The following is a 21016-nucleotide window of genomic DNA, read 5'->3' as shown; positions in this document are numbered from 1 at the left end:
ATTAACTCATTTTTAAATTCTTTGTACCACTCTGCCGTATACCCATGTGATCTGGTGACTTGCTTAATTTAAGCCTACTAATTGCAGCTTTTAATTCAACTTCAGTTATGTCAGCATTCATCATTCTATTTTGTTCTTCACCTAAAGTGGGTAACTCTAGAGAATTCAAGAAGGTGTCAATTTGGGTTATGCTTCCCACTAGAACTTTGGAATATAGAGTTTTGTAAAACACTTCAAAAGCTTCTTGAATTTTACTTAGCTTATTTTTTATCATTTTCATTCTTGGGTCCCTAATTCTATGAATTGTATTTTCTACTATCTTTTTTTTCAGTTTCCACGCCAGTATTTTCATAGATTTTGATCCACTTCCATAATGTCTCTGTTTCAGAAACATTACATTTTTCCTAATTTCTTGCATAGCTCAACTATTAATTTCATTCCTAATTCTTTTAATTTCCCTTAATGAATTCTGTGCCAAATTCAATTTGTGTTTTTTTCTCTAGTTCCTTCAGCTTATTTTGTAATTCCTCTAATGTTTTATTCCTTATTTTTTTCTTATATGAAGATATCGTTATAATTTTCCCTCTTAAGACAGCCTTCAGAGTATCCCATAAAATGGGAGATGAAACCTCTCCATTATCATTAAATTCTAAGTAGAGACCAATTTCTTTTTTAATTTGTTCCTTAAAGTACGGATCATTGAGTAGACTTGAATTTAGTTTTCAAATAGTATTCTTTGGTTGTAGGTCAAAATCAACAGATAAATATATATAGGTGCATGGTCACTTACATTTATTGTCCCAATTCCACAGGTGTTTATTTTGTCTTTGTCTTTTCCAAATGTTATAAAATAGTCTATTCTTGTGTATACAGAACGGGGAGCAGAATAATAAGTGTAATCCCTTCTATCGGGGAAAAGGTCCCTCCATATATCAATTAAACCAACATCTTCAAAAAGTGTATTAACTTTCTTATGTAAAGATTTTGTTTCATAGGTTTTTCTATTGGAAGAGTCTAAGCTTGGTTGTAATTGCAAATTTAAGTCTACCCCACATATCAGGAGACCTTCTGTTTCCGTTACCATAATATCAGTAATTTTCTGAAAGAAACCAATATCACTTCCCGGGGGTGCATATATATTCAACAGAGTACCGTAGATTCCGGATTTTAAGCCGCTACTTTTTTCCCACATTTTGAACAGCTTTGAACTTTGCGGCCAATAATCCGGAGCGGCTAATACATTATTTTTTTTCATGCCGCCTCGTAAACATTTTGCCTCGTAACAGTAGACCAATAAAATTGATGAGTAGTTCACAGAGGTCCAATGAAATTGTACGATAAATCAAGCGCACTTTCACAATTAAATTATTGTAAATCAGTCATTTGTACTCACCCTCATCAACATGGAAAACACTCGAAGCATTGTGCTACCTACCCTCTTAGTTTAAACTATATTTGTTTTCTGTACTACATCGCGGGATGCTATGACGACACACCCGGTTTCGCGGCGTCTTGTGGGAAAATGCCGTTTGCGATGAAACGGAAAGGAGGGGGTCGAGCGGCGGAGCGGCTTTGGATCTGAGCGAAATCTGCTTTTAAATGCCGTTTGCGATAAACGGAAAGGAGGGGGGGAGCGGCATTACGCGAGCGGCTTTGGATCCGAGCGAACTCTGCTTTTAAGTTAAAGGTATCAATAACTTTTCCTGGTAGGCTGCAGTATATATATTTTTTACCAGTCGTTAGGAGATATTGGAATGTTGTTCAGTAAAGAAGTATACGCAACGTATATTTAAAAGTAGCCGCGTACGGGCACGGTTCGAAAAAAAGCATTTGCAATATGTATTTGTTTTTGTTACCATATGGATTTAATTAAAAGTTAAAAAAATCCTCACGTGTAATATCTTTCTGTGTAAATATCTCATATTACAACGTGGGACACCTGCGGCCGAAAATCCGGTGCGGCCTAAAATCCGGTGCGGCCTTTACATTTAAAAAAATGATTTTATTTCTAAAATTAGTGCCAGCGGCTAAAAATCAGGTGCGCTCTGTAGTCCGGAATCTACGGTAACTGAATTTCCTTCTATATTCCCCCTTACCAGAATATATCTGCCGTCTTTATCTCCCATTTTGAATACTTTTTCAAAATTTAGCTTACTTGAGATAAGAATAGCAACTCCTCTCCTGTGTCCTAATTTATATGAGGAGAAAAACAAATTAGTGAAGCCTATTCTCTTTAGTTTTCTATGCTCATTATCACTTAAATGAGTTTCCTGTAAATATACTACATGCGCTTGTTCTTTTTCATTTTGGATAAAATTCTATTACGTTTGATTGGATTTAATAGCCCATTGACATTAAAAGAAATGAATTTTACTTTGTCCTTAGCCATCTGTATTTATCTGTCAATGTATCATTGAAATTAGCAGAATAAAACTTAATCGATCTACTCCCTGAACAAATAAGAACCAAGAAACGCAATAATAACAAAAATGGCAACGAACGTGTGATTCCAAAGTTGAGGTCTCTAGTAAATGACCCTGTGTTGAGCTAGAGGAAATGTCTAGCTGTGGGGGATAACCCCTCCTACTTGTGAGTTGAGGGCCCCCATTGCAGTATTCATAAAAGTCAGTGAACAAATCCATTACACAGAAAAGATTTCCCTGTGTACTCCTATATATATATTTATATATATGCACACACACCTACACACACACACACACACACACACACACACATATATATTACATATATATTACATACATACACATATATGCATATATATATATATTCTCATTTTGGTGGGGAAAAGGAGTAAGTGAGCAAATAAAGAATAACAACTAAGTAATATGAAATCCACGTTATAATAAGTATTTCTCGAGATAGGTATGTCACCATCTACTTTTGCTTCCCTTTAGCTTCTCAACATTTTTAAAGTTAGCCAAACCTTATGGCTCTTCTGGAGGGGGTGAGGACTGTCTTTGGAAAACTCCTGGTCTCTTCCTGATATACTTCTCTCGACCTCCTCTCGTCTCCTGCCTTCTCGGTTCTCGCACTATTTCCCAAGCGGAGCGGGATAATTCCTCTGCCAGGCTTTCCCTGGGTTTGATCACGCTCACGGGCAACCCTCTGACCTTCATGTCTGTAGTTGCCTCTTCCACTGTCTGGTACAACCGTGTCTTGTCTTCATAAAACACTCGAAGTTTAGCAGGGTACGGAGTTTGAAATCTAATCTTTCCTTGCTTCAATATTCGCTTTACTTCAGAGTATTCTTTACGTTTCTGCAGGACCGTGGGGGGGGGTGTAATCTTGGTCAAAATATATTAATTTATCATCTAAAAATCTCTTCAGCCACCTCTTTTGGAACTCTGAGATGTACATCTGCTCCAGGTGCTTATCTACCTTCAGACCTTTCAGTTTCCCAAGAACCTTCTCTCTAGTTATGGTAACTTCACACATTTCATGCCTCCTGACACCTGGAACTTCCACCATACTGCTAGTGTCTTCCACAGTGAAGACTGATGCAAAATACTTATTCAGTTAGTCTGCTATTTCCTTGTCCCCTCATTACTACCTCTGCAGCACCGTTTTCCAGCGGTCCAATATCCACTTTTGCCTCTCTTTTACACTCGATGTATCTGCAGAAACTTTTGGTATCTTCTTTAATATTATTAACTAACCTACTTCTTAATGACTTTTTAGTTGCTTTCTGTTAGTTTTTAAAAAGCTTCCCAATCCTCTAACTTCCCACTAATCTTTGCTGTATTATGTGCTCGCTCTTTGGCATTTATATTGGCTTTTGTTCGCCATGGTTGTGTCATCTTTCCTTTATAATAATACTTCTTCTTTGGGATGTGTATATCCTGTGGCTTCTGAATTGCTTCCAGAAATTCCAGCCATTGCTGCTGTGCTGTCATCACTGCCATTGTTTTATTCTAGTCAATTTTGCCCAACTCCTCTCTCATGCCTCTGTCATTCCCTTCACTCCACTGTAATACTGATACATCTGACTTTAGCTTCTCCTTCTCAGATTTCTGATCACTTACTCCATAGAATTCTTTTACCTTATGCTTTTGAATCAATTCTGGTTCTTTGCACAACACCCAATCCAGAACAGCTGATCCTCTAGACTAGAGAGCTCAACCATGACTTGCTCTAAAAAGCCATCTTGGAAGCTCTCTTGAAATTTCCCCTGCTGTAATCCCGCACTGCTGTTATTTCCCCAATCTACCTGCATATTGAAGTCCTTACGAGACTCTTATTAGATAGGCATATAGACAATAGAAAAACGGAGGACTAAAGGGTTAGATTGATCTCGGAGTGGATTAAAAGAGCATAACGTTGTGGGCCAGAAGGCCTGTACTATGCTGTAGTGTTCTGTGTGATAACGTATCCAGACTCCTGCATTTAGCAGTATAGAACCAGTCGAAGGCCCAGGCTCTTGGCCCAGGAAGTGAAATCTGCTCCAAGGCTCGTGTTGCAACCATCCGCTTGCCACAGAGTCCCCTACATTCCTTCCCCACTGCAGTGTGTGTGTGTGTGTGTGTGTGTGTGTGTGTGTGTGTGTGTGTGTGTGTGTGTGTGTGTGTGTGTGTGTGTGTGTGTGTGTGTGTGTGTGTGTGTGTGTGTGTGTGTGTGTGTGTGTGTGAGTGTGAGTGTGAGTGTGTGTAGCATTTCCGGGCAGCTTGCCATCCATTTTCCTGCCCCCCACGTGGGACTCATGTTGTCCTAGGCTGTACTTTCAATCCTACCCTCTGCTTTCACTGCACAGGGCTGCCCATCCAGGCCGATCAGAAGAAGAGAAGTTGCTTTTGAAGAAACTCGAGCTGGCCAAGCTGAAGGCGGAGGGGATTCCCACCACTGCCAAGGTCAGAAGTCCATCCTGATTCAAGATTTTTAAATGTTATTTCCTGTACACATTTAAAGAGAACAAAATAATTGTTACTCCAGATCCAATGCAGCACAATCCCCCCCAAGAAAAGATAAAGAGTAATAATAATTTTTTTAAATTCTCAATAAATGTAAATCCACAAGGTAACTTGAATAGATTGATTGCATGTCCGTAAAATGACCCTAGGCTCTACATAAGCTGATGGAGGGGAAATTATGAATTAGTGGGTGCAGGTGTTGATCATCTGTACTGCTTGGGGCAAGTAACTGTTTTTGAGTCTGGTGATTTGGTGTGGTAGTCTCCACCCTGATGGGAGTGGGACAGACAGTCCATGTGAAAAGTGTGAAGTGTTACTGGCTGTTTGTGATATTACTGGCCTTTTCCAGAACCTCCCTGTATACTTGTCCTTGATGGTGGGTAGGCTGGTGCCAATGATGTGTTGGGTAGTTTTGACCACCCGTTGTCGAGCCTTCCTGTCTGTCGCTGTGCCGTTTCTGTACCAGGCAGTGATGCAGTTTGTTAGGATGCTCTCTTCCGTGCAACTGTAGATTGGTGTGAGGGTGATGATGAGTGTGCACGTCCAGAGGTATCAGTGAGCTTTCTTAACTGTGTAGGATATGTTAAATTAGTTTAATAAGTTAACTCAACGTGGCAGACTGCAGGCAGAGCTCAGTGCCTTCTGTGCTCATTTTGACTGTCAAAACATGGAGGAACCATTGCAAACTCCCTCATTCCCCAATGATCCTACCATCTCAGTCTCTGAAGCTGTCATGTGGGCTGCCTTCAGGAGGGTGAATCCATGGAAAGCATCTGGACTGGAGCGGGTACCTGGCCACATCCGAAAGATCTAAGCTGACCAACTGGCTGGTGTGTTCATTCAGATCCTTAACTTCTCACTTCAGCAGTGTGTGCTTCCCACCTGCTTCAAACAGGCTTCAGTTATTCTGGTGCTGAAGAAGATCATGGTGATCTTCCTCAATGACTATCACCCTGTTGCACTTACATCCAGAGTGATGAAGTGTTTTGAGAGACTTAATCCCCTGCTCTACTTGCTTTATATTGATGGCTGTGTGGCTAAGCACAGCTCCAATGCCATATACAAGTTTGCTGATGACACCACTGTTGAAGGCTGAATCAAAGGTGGTGATGAATCAACATACAGGAGGGAGATTGAAAATGTTGGCTGAGTGCTGTCATGACAACCTGTCACTCAATTTCAGCAAGACCAAGGAACAGATTACAGGCAAGAGAACATCTGCAGAAGCTGGAAATCCAAGCAACCCACACAAAATGCTGGAGGAACTCAGCAGGCCAGGCAGCTTCTTTGGGGAAAAAAGTACAGTCAACATTTCAAGCCGGGACCCTTCAGCAGTCCTGCTGCATTCGCATTGCTTCCTCAGCACTACCTACCCCTCCACCTATCTTCGTATCATCCACAAACTTTGCCACAAAGCCATCAATTCCGTTATCTAAATCATTGACGAACAATGAAGAGTAATGGTCCCAATACTGACCCCTGAGGAACCGGCAGTCAACCAGAAAAGATCCTTTCTGTTCCCACTTGCTACCTCCTGCCTGTCAGCCATTCCTCTATCCATGCCAGTATGGAGCCAGTGATCATTAATGGAGAATGTGTGGAGCAGGTTAAGACCTACAAGTATCTGGGAGTACAGTTAGACGAGAAGCTAGACTGGACTGCCAACACAGATGCCTTGTGCAGGAAGGCACAGAGTCGACTGTACTTCCTTAGAAGGTTGGCGTCATTCAATGTCTGTAGTGAGATGCTGAAGATGTTCTATAGGTCAGTTGTGGAGAGCGCCCTCTTCTTTGTGGTGGCGTGTTGGGGAGGAAGCATTAAGAAGAAGGACGCCTCACGTCTTAATAAGCTGGTAAGGAAGGCAGGCTCTGTCGTGGGCAAAGTACTGGAGAGTTTAACATCGGTAGCTGAGCGAAGGGCGCTGAGTAGGCTACGGTCAATTATGGAAAACTCTGAACATCCTCTACATAGCACCATCCAGAGACAGAGAAGCAGTTTCAGCGACAGGTTACTATCGATGCAATGCTCCTCAGACAGGATGAAGAGGTCAATACTCCCCAATGCCATTAGGCTTTACAATTCAACCACCAGGACTTAAGAACTTTTTAAAAGCTATTATTAATGCTTTTTGAGATAGTGATTTAGATGCATATCATATTTTTTTACTGAGTTAAGTATTGTATGTAATTAGTTTTGCTACAACAAGTGTATGGGACATTGGAAAAAAAGTTGAATTTCCCCATGGGGATGAATAAAGTATCTATCTATCTATCTATCTTTCCTGTAACACTATAGGATTTTATCTTGTTACGCAGCCTCATGTGTTGAACCTGATCAAATACCATCTGAAAATCCAGTAAATGACATCCACTGCCTCTCCTTTACCCCCACCCCGCTTGTTGCTTCAGGTGGTTAATTGGTCACGTAGGTGTAATTAGATGCACAGATGGGCTGGAAGGCCCTGTTTTTGTACTGTATCTCTAAATGAAATTTAAAAATAATTGCATTTGTTCAATGAAGTGTTCCTGGGAGAGGTTTGGGCAGATTGGCCAGAAAATACATATATGTTACCATATACAACCTTGATTAATTTTCTTGCTGGCATTTACAAGAAAATGTAGAAATACAATACAATTCATGAAAAACTGTAAATAACAAAGACTGACAAACAGTTAATGCGCAAAAGAAGACCATTTGCAAATAAAGATAAAACTGAGAACATGAATCAGAATCAGGTTTATTATCACTGGCATGTGTCATGAAATTTGTTAACTTAGTAGTAGCAGTTCAATGCAATACATAACATAAAAGAAAAAATAAATAAGTGAATCAATTACATTATATGTATATTGAATAGGTAAAAGATCATGCAAAAACAGAAATAATATATACTAAAAAAGTGAGGTAGTTTTCATGGGTTTAATGTCCATTAAGGAATCAGATGGCAGAGGGGAAGAATCTGTTCCTGAATCACTGAGTGTGTGCCTTCAGGCTTCTGTACCTCCTACCTGATGGTAACAGTGAGAAAAGGGCATGTCCTGCATGCTGAAAGTCCTTAATAATGGACGCTGCCTTTCTGAGACACCACTTCTTGAAGATGTCCTGGGTACTTTGTAGGCTAGTACCCAAGATGGAGCCTATTAAATTTACAACTTTCTGCAGCTTCTTTTCGTCCTGTGCAGTAGCACCCCACACTAGACAGTGATGCAGCCTGTCAGAATGCTTTCCATGGTACATCTGTAGAAGTTTTTGAGTGTATTTGTTGACATGCCAAATATCTTCAAATTCCTAATGAAGTATAGTCGCTGTCTTGCCTTCTTTATAACTATATCAATATGTTGGGACCAGGTTAAGTCCTCAGAGATCTTGACACCCAGGAACTTGAAACTGCTCACTCTCTCCACTTCTGATCCCTCTATGAGGATTGGTAGTTGTTCCTTCATCTTACCCTTCCTAAAGTCAACAATCAGCTCTTTTGTCTGACTAATGTTGAGTGCAAGATTGTTGCTGTGACACCGCTCCACTAGTTGGCATATCTCGCTCCTGTACGCCCTCTCGTCTCCATCTGAAATTCCACCAACAATGGTTGTATCATCAGCAAATTTATAGATGGTATTTGAGCTATGCCTAGCCACACAGTCATGGGTCTTGAGAGAGTAGAGCAGTGGGCTAAGCACACATCCCTGAGGTGCACCAGTGTTGATCGTCAGCGAGGAGGAGGTGTTATCACCAATCCACACAGATTGTGGTCTTCTGGTTAGGAAGTCGAGGATCCAATTGCAGAGGGAAGTACAGAGGCCCAGGTTCTGCAACTTCTCAGTCAGGATTGTGGGAATGATGGTATTAAATGCTGAGCTATAGTCATTGAACAGCATCCTGATATAGGTATTTGTGTTGTCCAGGTGGTCTAAAGCCGTGTGAAGAGCCATTGAGATTGTATCTGCCTTTGACCTATCGTGGCAATAGGCAAATTGCAATGGGTTCAGGTCCTTGCTGAGGCAGGAGTTCAGTCTAGTCATGACCAACCTCTCAAAACATTTCATTACTGTCAATGTGAGTGCTACCGGGCGATAGTCATTAAGGCAGCTTACATTATTCTTCTTAGGCATTGGTATAATTGTTGCCTTTTTGAAGCAAGTGGGAACTTCCGTCCGTAGCAGTCAGGGGTTGAAAATGTCCTTGAGTACTCCTACTAGTTGGTTGGCACAAGTTTTCAGAGCTTTACCAGGTACTCCATCAGGACCTTCCGCCTTGCGAGGGTTCACTCTCTTTAAAGACAGCCTAACATCGGCCTCTGAGACAGAGATGACAGGGTCATCAGGTGCAGCAGGGATCTTCACAGCTGTAGTTGTATTCTCCCTTTCAAAGTGGACATAGAAGACGTTGAGTTCATCTGGTAGTGAAGCATCACTGCCATTCACACTGTTGGGCTTTGCTTTGTAGGAAGTAATGTCTTGCAAACCCTGCCAGAGTTGTTGTCCAATCGATGTTGCCTCCAACCTCATTCAAAATTGTCTCTTCACCCTTGAAATAGCCCTCCACAATTCATATCTGGTTTTCTGATACAGGCCTGGGTTGCCAGACTTAAATGTTACAGATCTAGCCTTCAGCAGACGACATTCCTCCTGGTTCATCCATGGCTTTTGGTTTGGGAATGTACAGTAAGTCTTTGTGGGCACACACTCATCCACACAGGTTTTAATGAAGTCGGTAACAACTGCAGCATACTCATCCAGGTTCAAAGATGAATCCCTGAACACAGTCCAGTCCACCGATTCAAAGCAGTCCTGTAGGTGCTCCTGTGCTTCCCTTGTCCAAACCTTCCTGGTCCTCACTGCTGGTGCTGCAATCTTCAGTCTCTGCTTGTACTCAGGGAGTAGACGTACAGTCAGGTGACCAAACTTTCTGAAGTGAGGACATGGAATAGCACAGTAGGCATTCTTGATGATGGTGTAACAATGGTCCAGTGTGTTGTTTCCTCTGGTATTGCAAGTGATCTGTTGATGGTAATTGTTTAGTGATTTTTTTTCCAGACTGGCCTGGTTAAAATCTCCCAAAACGATGGTGAAGCCATTAGGGTGCACTGTTTCGTGCATGTTGATTCCATTGTTCAGATCATCTAAAGCCAGCTTGACATTGGCCTGAGATAGAATGTATACTGCTACCAAAATGATCCTGGAAATCTCTCGCGGTAGGTAAAAAGTACGGCATTTAACTGCTAGATATTCCAGGTCTGGTGAGCAGAATTGGGATAGCACTGATATATTTGTGCACCAAGAGGAGTTGATCATGAGACATACTCCTCCACCTCTGCTTTTGAGAGACTTTATAGATCTATCCTGAATCGCTGCATCTGGTATGGAAGGGGTTAACTAGGATTCTGTGAAACAAAGGATGCACAAAGTCCTAATGTCCCTCGCCCTGAGATCTTCGATTTTATTCACCAGAGACTGCACATTTACCAGCAAGATAGTCAGTATTGGGAGTTTAAAATCCCGTTTCCTTAAATGCATTTGTATCCCTGACCTGCAGCCATGGTTCCTACATGGACTCTGGAGAGGAGTACATCTGCAATCGGTGTTGTTTCCATCAGTTTTAAGCAGCAATAGTTCATTTAATTGCATTAAAACATCTTTGTTAACTGCACTGACCTTGGAAGCTGTTGTGATTTTTAGCTGTATCAGGCTGAAGCGAGAATATTTAATCATATCCATTGAGAGTTCTGCTTCCACATGAGATGCCACTTGAGGAGCCCTGGAGTTGTAAAGAGTTCTTGAAAGAGGTTGTAGAATTGGTTCAGAGTATTTTACCAGAACCAGAATCAGAAATAGGTTTATAATCTGTTTCTTGTGTGAAGTAGTTCATTTTGGTAGGTCAAAATTGATGGCAGAACATAGTATTAATGGCAAGACCCTTGGCAGTGTGGAAAATCAGAATGATCTTGGGGTCCGAGTGCATAGGACACTCTAAGCAGCTGTGCAGGTTGACTCTGTGGTTAAGAAGGCATATGGTATTTTGGCCTTCATCAATCATGGAATTGAATTTAGGAGCCAAAAGGTAATGTTGCAGCTATATAGGACCCTGGTCAGACCCCATTTGGAGTACTGTGCTCAGTTCTGGTCGCCTCACTACAGGAAGGATGTGGAAACCATAGAAAGGGTGCAGAGGAGCTTTGTAAGGAAGTTTCCTGGATTGGGGAGCATGCCTTATGAGAATAGGCTGAGTAAACTCAACCTTTTCTCCTTGGAGTGAAGGAGGATGAGAGGTGACTTGACAGAGGTGTATAAGATGATGAGAGGCATTGATTGTGTGGATAGTCAGAGGCTTTTTCCCAGGGCTGAAATGGTTGCCACAAGAGGACACAGGTTTAAGGTGCTTAGAAGTAGGTATAGAGGAGATGTCAGGGGTAAGTTTTTTACTCAGAGAGTGGTGAGTTCATGGAATGGGCTGCCAGCAATGGTGGTGGAGGCAGATACAATAGGGTCTTTTAAGAGACTTTTGGATTGGTACATGGAGCTTAGAAAAATAGAGTGCTATAGGGAAACCTAGGTAGTTCTAAGGTAAGGACATGTTCGGCACAACTTTGTGGGCCGAAGGGCCTGTATTGTGCTGTAGGTTTTCTATGTTTCTATGTTTTTTTCTATAATCGCTGATATACTGACATGCATGTTCATGGTCTTTTGCTACTGTTAGCTCATCCGCTTCAAGGATCCACCTGTTGTGGGTTCAGAGATGCTCCTACTTTCAAAAAACACATGGGGTTAGTTGGTTAATTGGTCTTATGGGAGAAATTAAATGTTCAGGCTCCTTCAGGTCCTCAAGTCCCAGCAACATTTTTGTAAAGTTTCTCTGTACACTTTCAATCTTATTTACCGGTATATCTCTGCTGTAGTTAGGTGACCAGAACTGCACAGAATACTCCAAATTATTCCTCACCAATGTCTTATACAACTTCAACATAACATCCCGACTCCTATACCCAGAGCCCCTCTTTACGGCCCTTTGGTCTTATCAAAGTCTTTTACAACTTCAACATAACCTAACAATTGGAATTAAATTCCATTTAGCACCACTCTGCGAAACTTTCCATCTGATCCATATCCTACTTCTCTTGCAATCTGCAAAACCAGTTTTCCCATTACCTGCGTACAGGAGGTGGCCATTCAGACCATATGGAAATCCCCTCGTCCTCCTGATCGTTTTCTTGTCTTGTTGCAGCTTAAAGTGGACGAATTTGAGGCCAATGTGAATGAGGTGAAGGATCCCTATCCCTCTGCCGATTTTCCAGGTAATGTCCAGGGCACCTCTTGGCTCCATCTCTGCACAGAGGCCAAGTGTGTTATAGAGCCAGTCTTGTGTTCCTACGGCTCTTGATAACTCTGCAGGATTTAAAAAACACCCTAGCAAAGGATTCAGTCATAATCCTGTTTAATATCACTGGCAGATGCCATGGGATCTGTTAACTTTGTGACAGCAGTACAATGCAATACATAACAAATATAGAAAAATAACTGAATTACAGTAAGTATATGTGTGTATATTAAGTAGTTAAATTGAGATAAGTAATGCAAAAACAGAAATTTTAAAAAAGACCGTTAGGTAGTGTCCAAGGGTTCAAAGTCCATTTAGGAATCGGATGGCAAAAGGGACAAAGCTGTTCCTGAATCATTGAGTCTGTGCCTTCAGGCTTCTGTACCTCCTTCCTGATGGTAAAACTGAGAAGAGGGCATGTCCTGGGTGGTGGGGAGTCCTTGATAATGGAAGCTGTTTTTTTGAGGTGCCACTCCTTGAAAATGTCTTGGATTCTACAGAGGCTAATTTTATAACTCTCTGCAGCTTACTTTGATCCTGTACAGTAGCTCTCACCCCCCTTCCCCCCCAAAGCCAGACAGTGATTCAGAATGTCAGAATGTTCTCCATGGTACATTTGTAGAAGTTTTTGAGTGTTTTAGTGACATACCAAATCTCAAGCTCTTGACAAAATATAGCCGCTGCTCTTGGCTTCGTATTTAACCTCCCCAGTGTGTAACAATGAGGTCCAATCTATACCTCTCTGCAAGGAATGCAGATATCCATTAACACATCCAGTGATTTATTCTCCAAACCTTTCTCATGGAGGTTCACGAGAATGATTCTGGAAATGAAAGGGTTAACAAATGAAGGGCATTTGATGGCCCTAGGCCTCTACTCAGTAGAATTTAGTAGAATGAGGGGAATCTCATTGAAACCCATCGAATATTGAAAGGCCTAGATAGAGTGAACATGGAGAGGATGTTTCCTATAGTGCGGGAGTCTAGAACTAGAGGACACAGCAACAGAATAGAACAGAGATGAGAAGGAATTTCTGTAGCTAGAGGGTAGTGAATCTGTGGAACTTATTGCTGCAGATATCCAAGACTTGGGTATATTTAAAGCAGAGTTTGATAGGTTATGGGAGAAAGGGATTGAGGGGGATAATAAAGCAGTCATGATAGAAAGGTAGAGCAGATTCGATGGGCCAAGTGGCCTAATATTGCTGCTATGTTTTACATTCTTATGGTCTAAACCGTGAACAACTTACTGCTGTGATTTTAACTACATAGTTTTGCCTGAACTGAGTGATGCCCAGGCCAAGTGAATACATGGCCAGAACTTGAACATGGTTGCTTATGGCGATTTTCAAACCCTAGTGCAGTAATTCTCTGATAATTCATTACAAGACCATAAGACATTAGGCGATTTGGTCCATCGAGCGTGCTTTGCCATTCCATCATGGCTGGTTTATTATCTCTCTCAACCTGCCTTCTCCCCACTAATCAAGAACCTATCAACCTCCACTTTAAATATACCCAAAACTTGGCCTTCACAGCAAAGAATTCACAGATTCACCTGCCTCTGGCTCAAGGAATTCCTCCTCATCTCTGTTCGAAAGGGACATCCTTGTATTCAGTGTCCCCAAGTTCTGGGGCTCTGGCTCCCATACTTCCAACTTTCCAGGGCCCTGATTTCAATAGCCAGTAACATTTGCTAATTCAGCCCCCGCACAGTCCTGAGCATGCCAGAGGAGTTGTAATTTTGCTCCACTCTGCTGTTGTAAATTCCCAAGATGTTTGCTGGAAAGGACTATCTGCCTGTGTTGTCAGCAATAACTGTGGCATGGGAGCGCAGGGGCCAGTGTAACTCCTTACAGCACCACTGATCACGATCTGGCTTCAGTTCCTGCAGCTGCTTGTACATTAACAAAATGATTAGCTTTACTTCTCACATGTACATCAAAGCATTGAAACGTCGAAACATACAGTGAAATGTGTTTGTGTCAACAGCTATCACAGTCTGATGATGTGCAAGTGTCTTTTAGATGATAAGTCTTTGGAACAGAATTAGGCCATTCAGCCCATCAAGTCTGCTTCACTGTTCCATCATGGCTGATTTATCAGCCCTCTCAACCTCATTGTCCTGTCTTTACCATGTAACCTTTGGAGTCCCGAGTAATCAAGAACCTGTCAACCTTATCTTTAAATAAACACCATGACTTGGCTTCCACAACCATCTGTGGCAATTCACTACCCTCTGGTTAAAGAAATTCCTCGTCATCTCTGTTCTAAATGGACATCCCTCTATTCTGAGGCTGTGCCCTCTGGTCCTAGATTCACCCATCATAGGAAACATCCTCACCACATCCAGTCTATGCCAACATAGCATAACCACAACTCACTAATCCTAACCCATACACCTTTGAAATGTGGGAGGAAACTCAGGCAGTCATGCAAACTCCTTACCAACAGTGGCAGAAATTGAACCCCAGTCGACGATCAGGGACACCATCCAGTGTTGCACTAACCACTACACTACCATGGCTGTGTGATTCCCTCCAGGCGCTCTGGTTTCCTCCCACACTCTAAAGACGTACGGGTTGGGGTTAGTGCTTTGCAGGCATGGCTATATGATTTCCTCTGGGACTCAAGTTTCCTTCCACACTACCAAGATGTACAGGTTAGGGTTACTGAGTTGTGGACATGGCTGTGTGATTTCCTCCGGGTACTCTGGTTTTCTCCCACAGTCCAAAGACGTACGGGTTGGGGTTACTGAGTTGTGGACATGGCTGTGTGATTTCCTCCGGGTACTCTGGTTTTCTCCCACAGTCCAAAGACGTACGGGTTGGGGTTACTGAGTTGTGGACATGGCTGTGTGATTTCCTCCGGGTACTCTGGTTTTCTCCCACAGTCCAAAGACGTACGGGTTGGGGTTACTGAGTTGTGGACATGGCTGTGTGATTTCCTCCGGGTACTCTGGTTTTCTCCCACAGTCCAAAGACGTACGGGTTGGGGTTACTGAGTTGTGGACATGGCTGTGTGATTTCCTCCGGGTACTCTGGTTTTCTCCCACAGTCCAAAGACGTACGGGTTGGGGTTACTGAGTTGTGGACATGGCTGTGTGATTTCCTCCGGGTACTCTGGTTTCCTCCCACAGTCCAAAGACGTACGGGTTGGGGTTACTGAGTTGTGGACATGGCTGTGTGATTTCCTCCGGGTACTCTGGTTTCCTCCCACAGTCCAAAGACGTACGGGTTGGGGTTACTGAGTTGTGGACATGGCTGTGTGATTTCCTCCGGGTACTCTGGTTTTCTCCCACAGTCCAAAGACGTACGGGTTGGGGTTACTGAGTTGTGGACATGGCTGTGTTGGTATCAGAAGTGTGGTAACACTTGCGGGCTGCATCCAGAACATCCTCAGAACGTGCTGATCGTTGACACAAACGACACATTTCACTGAATATCTCGATGTACACGCGAGAAATGGAGCTAATCATTAAAAAATGTGTGGAAACTGGATGAAGGAGGTCCGTCCGGAGTGGTGGTGGAAGCTCGATGAATTTACTGCTCTTCTCGCTGTTCTCTGCTCCACAGGTGATGATGAGGAGGAGGAACCAGAGTTCCCACTAAGTCCGCGACCTCGACCTCTCTCCGAGCTCCAGCTGAAAGAGAAGGCCGTGCCCATGCCCAACGCCAGCTCCTTCTTCATCTTCAGTCCTGAAAACAAGTAGGTATCCAGAAGACAAGAGATTCTGCAGATGAGCACACACAAAACACCAGGGGAACTCAGCACCTGTGGAGGGGAATCAACAGCCTGCGTTTCAGGCTGAGACCCGTCATCAGGACTGGAAAGGGAGTCAGAATAAGGAGGTGGGGGAGGGGAAGGGTACAAGTTGGCAGGGGATAGGTGAGACCAGGTGAGGGGGAAGGTGGGTGAGTGGGGGAGGTGTTGAGGTAAGAAGCTGGGAGGTGATAGGTGGAAAAGGTAAGAGCTGAAGAAGAAGGAAGCTGATAGGAGGGGAGAGTGAACAAGGGGAGAATGGGAAGGAGGAGGAGGTGTGGGATGAGAGGGTAAGCAGAATAGAGAATGGAAGAAGACAGGAAGACAGAAGGGGGAGGGGGGGGGGAAGTTGCCAGAAGGTGGAGAAGTCAGTGTTCTTGCTATCACGTTGGAGGCTGCCCAAGTCACCTTTCAAGCAACACACACAAAGTGCTGGTGGAATGCAGCAGGCCAGGCAGCATCTCTAAGAAGAAGCACTGTCGACGTTTCAGGCCGAGACCCTTCGTCAGGACTAACTGAAAGTAAAGATAGTAAGAGATTTGAAAGTAGGAGGGGGAGGGGGAAATGCAAAATGATAGGGGAAGACCGGAGGGGGTGGGGTGAAGCTAAGAGCTGGAAAGGTGATTGGCAAAAGGGATACAGAGCTGGAGAAGGGAAAGGATCATGGGATGGGAGGCCTCGGGAGAAAGAAAGGAGGAGGGGGGAAGCACCAGAGGGAGATGGTGAACAGGCAGAGTGATGGAAAGAGAGAGAAAAAAGGGGGGGAGGAGGGAAATAAATCAGGGATGGTGTAAGAAGGGGAGGAGGGGCATTAATGGAAGTTAGAGAAATCAATGTTCATGCCATCAGGTTGGAGGCTACCCAGAAGGTATATAAGGTGTTGTTCCTCCAACTTGAGTGTGGCTTCATCTTCACAGTAGAGGAGCCGACTCACAGGTGAAGTGTCGCCTCACCTGGAAGGACTGTCTGGGGCTCTGAATGGTGGTGAGGGAGGATGGAACGTACCTCTCCCATTTCCCGCACATCTGCCCTCACCCCATCCACCTGCTACCCCCACTTGGGATAGGGTTCCCTTGTCCTCACCTACCACCCCACCAGCCTCCGGGTCCAACATATAATTCTCCGTAACTTCCGCCACCTTCAATGGGATCCCACTACCAAACACATCTTTCCCTCCCCCACCTTTCTGCTTTCCGCAGGGATCGCTCCCTACGCAACTCCCTTGTCCACTCATCCCTTCCCACCAATCTCCCTCCCGGCACTTATCCTTGTAAGCGGAACAAGTGCTACACCTGCCCTTACACTTCCTCCCTCACCACCATTCAAGGCCCCAGACAGTCCTTCCAGGTGAGGCGACACTTCACCTGTGAGTCGCTGGTGTGGTATACTGCGTCCGGTGCTCCCGGTGTGGCCTTTTATATATTGGTGAGGCCCGACGCAGACTAGGAGACCGTTTCACTGAACACCTACGCTCTGTCCGCCAGAGAAAGCAGGATCTCCCAGTGGCCACACATTTTAATTCCATGTCCCATTCCCATTCTGATATGTCTATCCATGGCCTCCTCTACTGTCAAGATGAAACCAAACTCAGGTTGGAGGAACAACACCTTATATACCGGCTGGGTAGCCTCCAACCTGATGGCATGAACATTGATTTCTCTAACTTATGTTAATACCCCTCCTCCCCTTCTTACCCCATCCCTGATTTATTTATTTTTTCCCGCCTCCCCCCCTTTTCTCTCTCTCTCTGTTTGCCCATCACTCTGCCTATTCTTCATCTCCCTCTGGTGCTCCCCTCCCCCTTTCTTTCTCCCTAGGCCTCCCGTCCCATGATCCTTTCCCTTCTCCAGCTGTGTATCCGTTTTGCCAATCACCTTTCCAGCTCTTAGCTTCATCCCACCCCCTCCGGTCTTCCCCTATCATTTTGCATTTCCCCCTCCCCCTCCTACTTTCAAATCTCTTACAACACATGCAAAATGCTGGTGGAACGCAGCAGGCCAGACAGCATCTATAGGGAGAAGCACTGTCGATGTTTCGGGCCGAGACCCTTTCTTCAGTTAGTCCTGACGAAGGGTGTCGGCCCGAAACATTGACAGTGCTTCTCCTATAGATGCTGTCTGGCCTGCTGCGTTCCACCAGCATTTTGTGTGTGTTGCTTGAATTTCCAGGATCTGCAGATTTCCTCGTGTTTGCAAGTCACCTTTCATCTTCCTTTGCTTTAAAGAGAAAAGCCCTACCTCACTCAGCCTATTGCCTTAAGGCATGCTCTCTTATCCAGGCAAATCTCCTCTGCACCCTTTCTGGAGCTTCCCCATCCGTAATATAACTGAACACAATATTCCAAATGTGGTCTAACCAGACTTCAAAGGTACATTTAATGTCAGAGAAATGTATATAACATGCATCCTGAATTTTTTTTTCTTCGCAAACATCCACGAAAACAGAGTACCCCAAAGAATGAATGACAGAACCCCCAAAGCTCCCCAGCTCCCCCTCCCACACTTAAGCAGCAGCAAAGCAACGACCCCCCCACCAGCAAAAAAGCATTGGTACCCCCGCTGAGTTTTATAGAGCTACAGCATTAACTCAATCCCCTGACTGATGAAGGCCAACACACCACATGCCTTCTTTTTGGGCCCCATATCTCAGAACGGATGTGTTTTCATTGGAGGCAGTCCGCTGGAAGTGCACGAGGATGGTTTCAGGAGTGAAGGGGTTAGCATTTGAGTTGCGTTTGGCAGCTTTGGACCTGCACCCACTGGAATTTAGAAGAATGCCGGGGAATCTCATTGAAACCTACCGAATGTTGAAAGGGACTAGATAGGGTGGATGTGGAGAGGATGTTTCCTCTGGTGGGGTATCCAGAACTAAAGGGCACAGCCTCAAAATTGAGGGGTGATCCTTTAGAACAGAGGTAAGGAGTAATTGTTTTTTTAGCCAGAGGACTAGTGAATCTATGGAATTCTCTGTCAGACTGTGGTGGAGGCCAAGTCCATGGGTATATTTAAAGCGAAAATTTATAGTTTCCTGATTGGTCAGGGCATCAAAGGTTATGCCAAGAAGGAAGGTGTACAGGGTTGAGTTGGATCTGGGATCAGCCATGATGGAGTGACAGAGCAGACTCAATGGGCTGAATGGGCCTAATTCTGCTCCTATGTCTTATGGTCTTCCCGATCAACTTGTGCAGCAGCTTTGAGGGATCCATGGATGTCAGTCCCCAAGATCCTTCTGTTCCTCCTCATTGCTATTAAACTCTATACATTCCTTTCAAGTTTGACCTTCCAAAGTGAATCAATTCACACTCTTGTGCCTAGATTTCCAAAGTAAGAAAAACTACCGCCATCTTTTGATCTTCTCCTCTTCAGACTCTCCCCTTGTTGACTAACTGACCCTGTTTCGTCCCTCTCTCTTCCAGATTACGCAAGTTATGCCACCGAGCGATCAATGCCACCACATTCACCAACTTCATCCTCCTCTTCATTCTACTCAGCAGCATCTCACTGGCTGCCGAAGATCCCATCCGAGCAGACTCCTTCCGCAACCAGGTGAGAGATTTCCCTCTGCAGGTCGGGCTTCTCAGAGTCAGGTTTATTATCATTGGGCCTATGTCGTGAAATAACGTTGTTTTGTAGTAACAGTACATTGTAATACATAATAAAATCTGTAAATTGCAATATATATACTGTATATTTAGTAATCTAGATATATAGATTTGCATTACATATATAAATGTAAATATTACTTTAAATAGTAGTACAAAATGAGAACAAAAAGGAACAAAAATTAGTGAGTTAGTGTTCATTGTTTATTCAGAAGTCTGATGGTGGAGGGGAAGAAGCTGTTCCTGGAATGTTGAGTGTGTGTCTTCAGGCTCCTGTACCACCTCCCTGATCATAGCAATGTCCTGGGTGGTGAGGGGTCCTCAATGACTGATGCTGCCTTTTTGAGGCATCACTTTCTGAAGATGTACGCGATGCTGGGGAGGCTAGTGCCCATAATGGAACTGGCTGTTTACAGTTTTCTGTACAGTGGCCCCTCCATACCAGACAGTAATGTTACCACTTAACCAGATGCCATCTACATCGTACTTCGACATTTTCTTGACCAATACTGCTGTAATAAATGTTAAACACTGCTGATACTATTTCTCCTACAGGTCCTGGCCTATTTTGACATTGCTTTTACCGCCATATTCACCATGGAGATTGTGCTGAAGGTAACACACTTACTTCTGTCTGTCTGTAGGTCAATTGAACTCAGTATCTGAGTCTCCCTGTTTCTCTGCCTATCACTCATAATCAATTAATCCATTACGTAATTGTTTACACCATCCAGCCTTGCTCCTTGTTATCATCCCTTACCTAATGATCATGGAGAATGAGGAGAGGATCTCATTGAACCCTACCAAATATTGAAAGGTCTAGGTAGAATGGATTTAGATCCAGAGATTCAAAGTTTATAGGCATCTGTTAGTCTCATGAGACCATGGATTTGCGCCTTGGAAGATTTCCCAGGGGTCGTAGGCTGGGCAGAGTTGTATGGGAGACTGACAGTTGCCCATGCTGCAAGCCTGCCCCTCTCCACGCCACCGATGTTGTCCAAGGGAAGGGCACGAAGACTCAAGGACACAACACGCTGCCTCACTGAGGCTTGAACCAGTGACCTTCAGATCCTTATCCACTAGGTCACATGCCAAAACTCAAGATTCAAAGTACATTTGTTATAAAACTATATATAAATCATACAACCTTGAGGTTTCTCTGCTGTAGGCAGAGAAACCCAAAAGAACTCAATTAAAATAAAAGACCAACACCTAATGCACAGAGAATGAGATAAAAAAATCAAGTCATGCCCATTGCTTTTATCAGCATATCCAGCATGAAAATTTGCTAAAGGGATTGAATGGACCACCAGCCCAGCCTCAGAATAGAAGGACGTCCCTTTACAACAGAGATGAATAGGAGTTACTTTTTGGTAAATCTGGGGCATTCATTGCCACAGACATCTGTGGAGGCTAAA

General features: G+C 43.8%; 1 protein-coding gene across 5 annotated transcripts in view; it reads left to right on the top strand.

The window, feature by feature from the left end:
• Positions 1 to 21016, top strand: part of LOC140717085 (voltage-dependent L-type calcium channel subunit alpha-1S-like) — a 665173-nt gene that overhangs the window by 183646 nt on the left and 460511 nt on the right. For all 5 annotated transcript variants that reach the window (XR_012096443.1, XM_073030268.1, XM_073030267.1 and 2 more), the window contains exons 15-19: positions 4769 to 4865; positions 12144 to 12213; positions 15811 to 15943; positions 19413 to 19542; positions 20154 to 20213. Coding sequence is in view for 4 of the 5 variants with exons in the window: in XM_073030268.1 (XP_072886369.1) it covers positions 4769 to 4865; positions 12144 to 12213; positions 15811 to 15943; positions 19413 to 19542; positions 20154 to 20213 (490 nt within the window). In the remaining variant the exon portion in view is untranslated. The remainder of the gene's footprint in view (positions 1 to 4768; positions 4866 to 12143; positions 12214 to 15810; positions 15944 to 19412; positions 19543 to 20153; positions 20214 to 21016) is intronic.

This window comes from Hemitrygon akajei, chromosome 27 (assembly GCF_048418815.1).
Source record: "Hemitrygon akajei chromosome 27, sHemAka1.3, whole genome shotgun sequence".
NCBI classification, from domain to species: Eukaryota; Metazoa; Chordata; class Chondrichthyes; order Myliobatiformes; family Dasyatidae; genus Hemitrygon; species Hemitrygon akajei.
The sequence above is the reverse complement of the archived record's forward strand: the minus strand, read 5'-3'. Positions and strand labels throughout refer to the sequence as shown.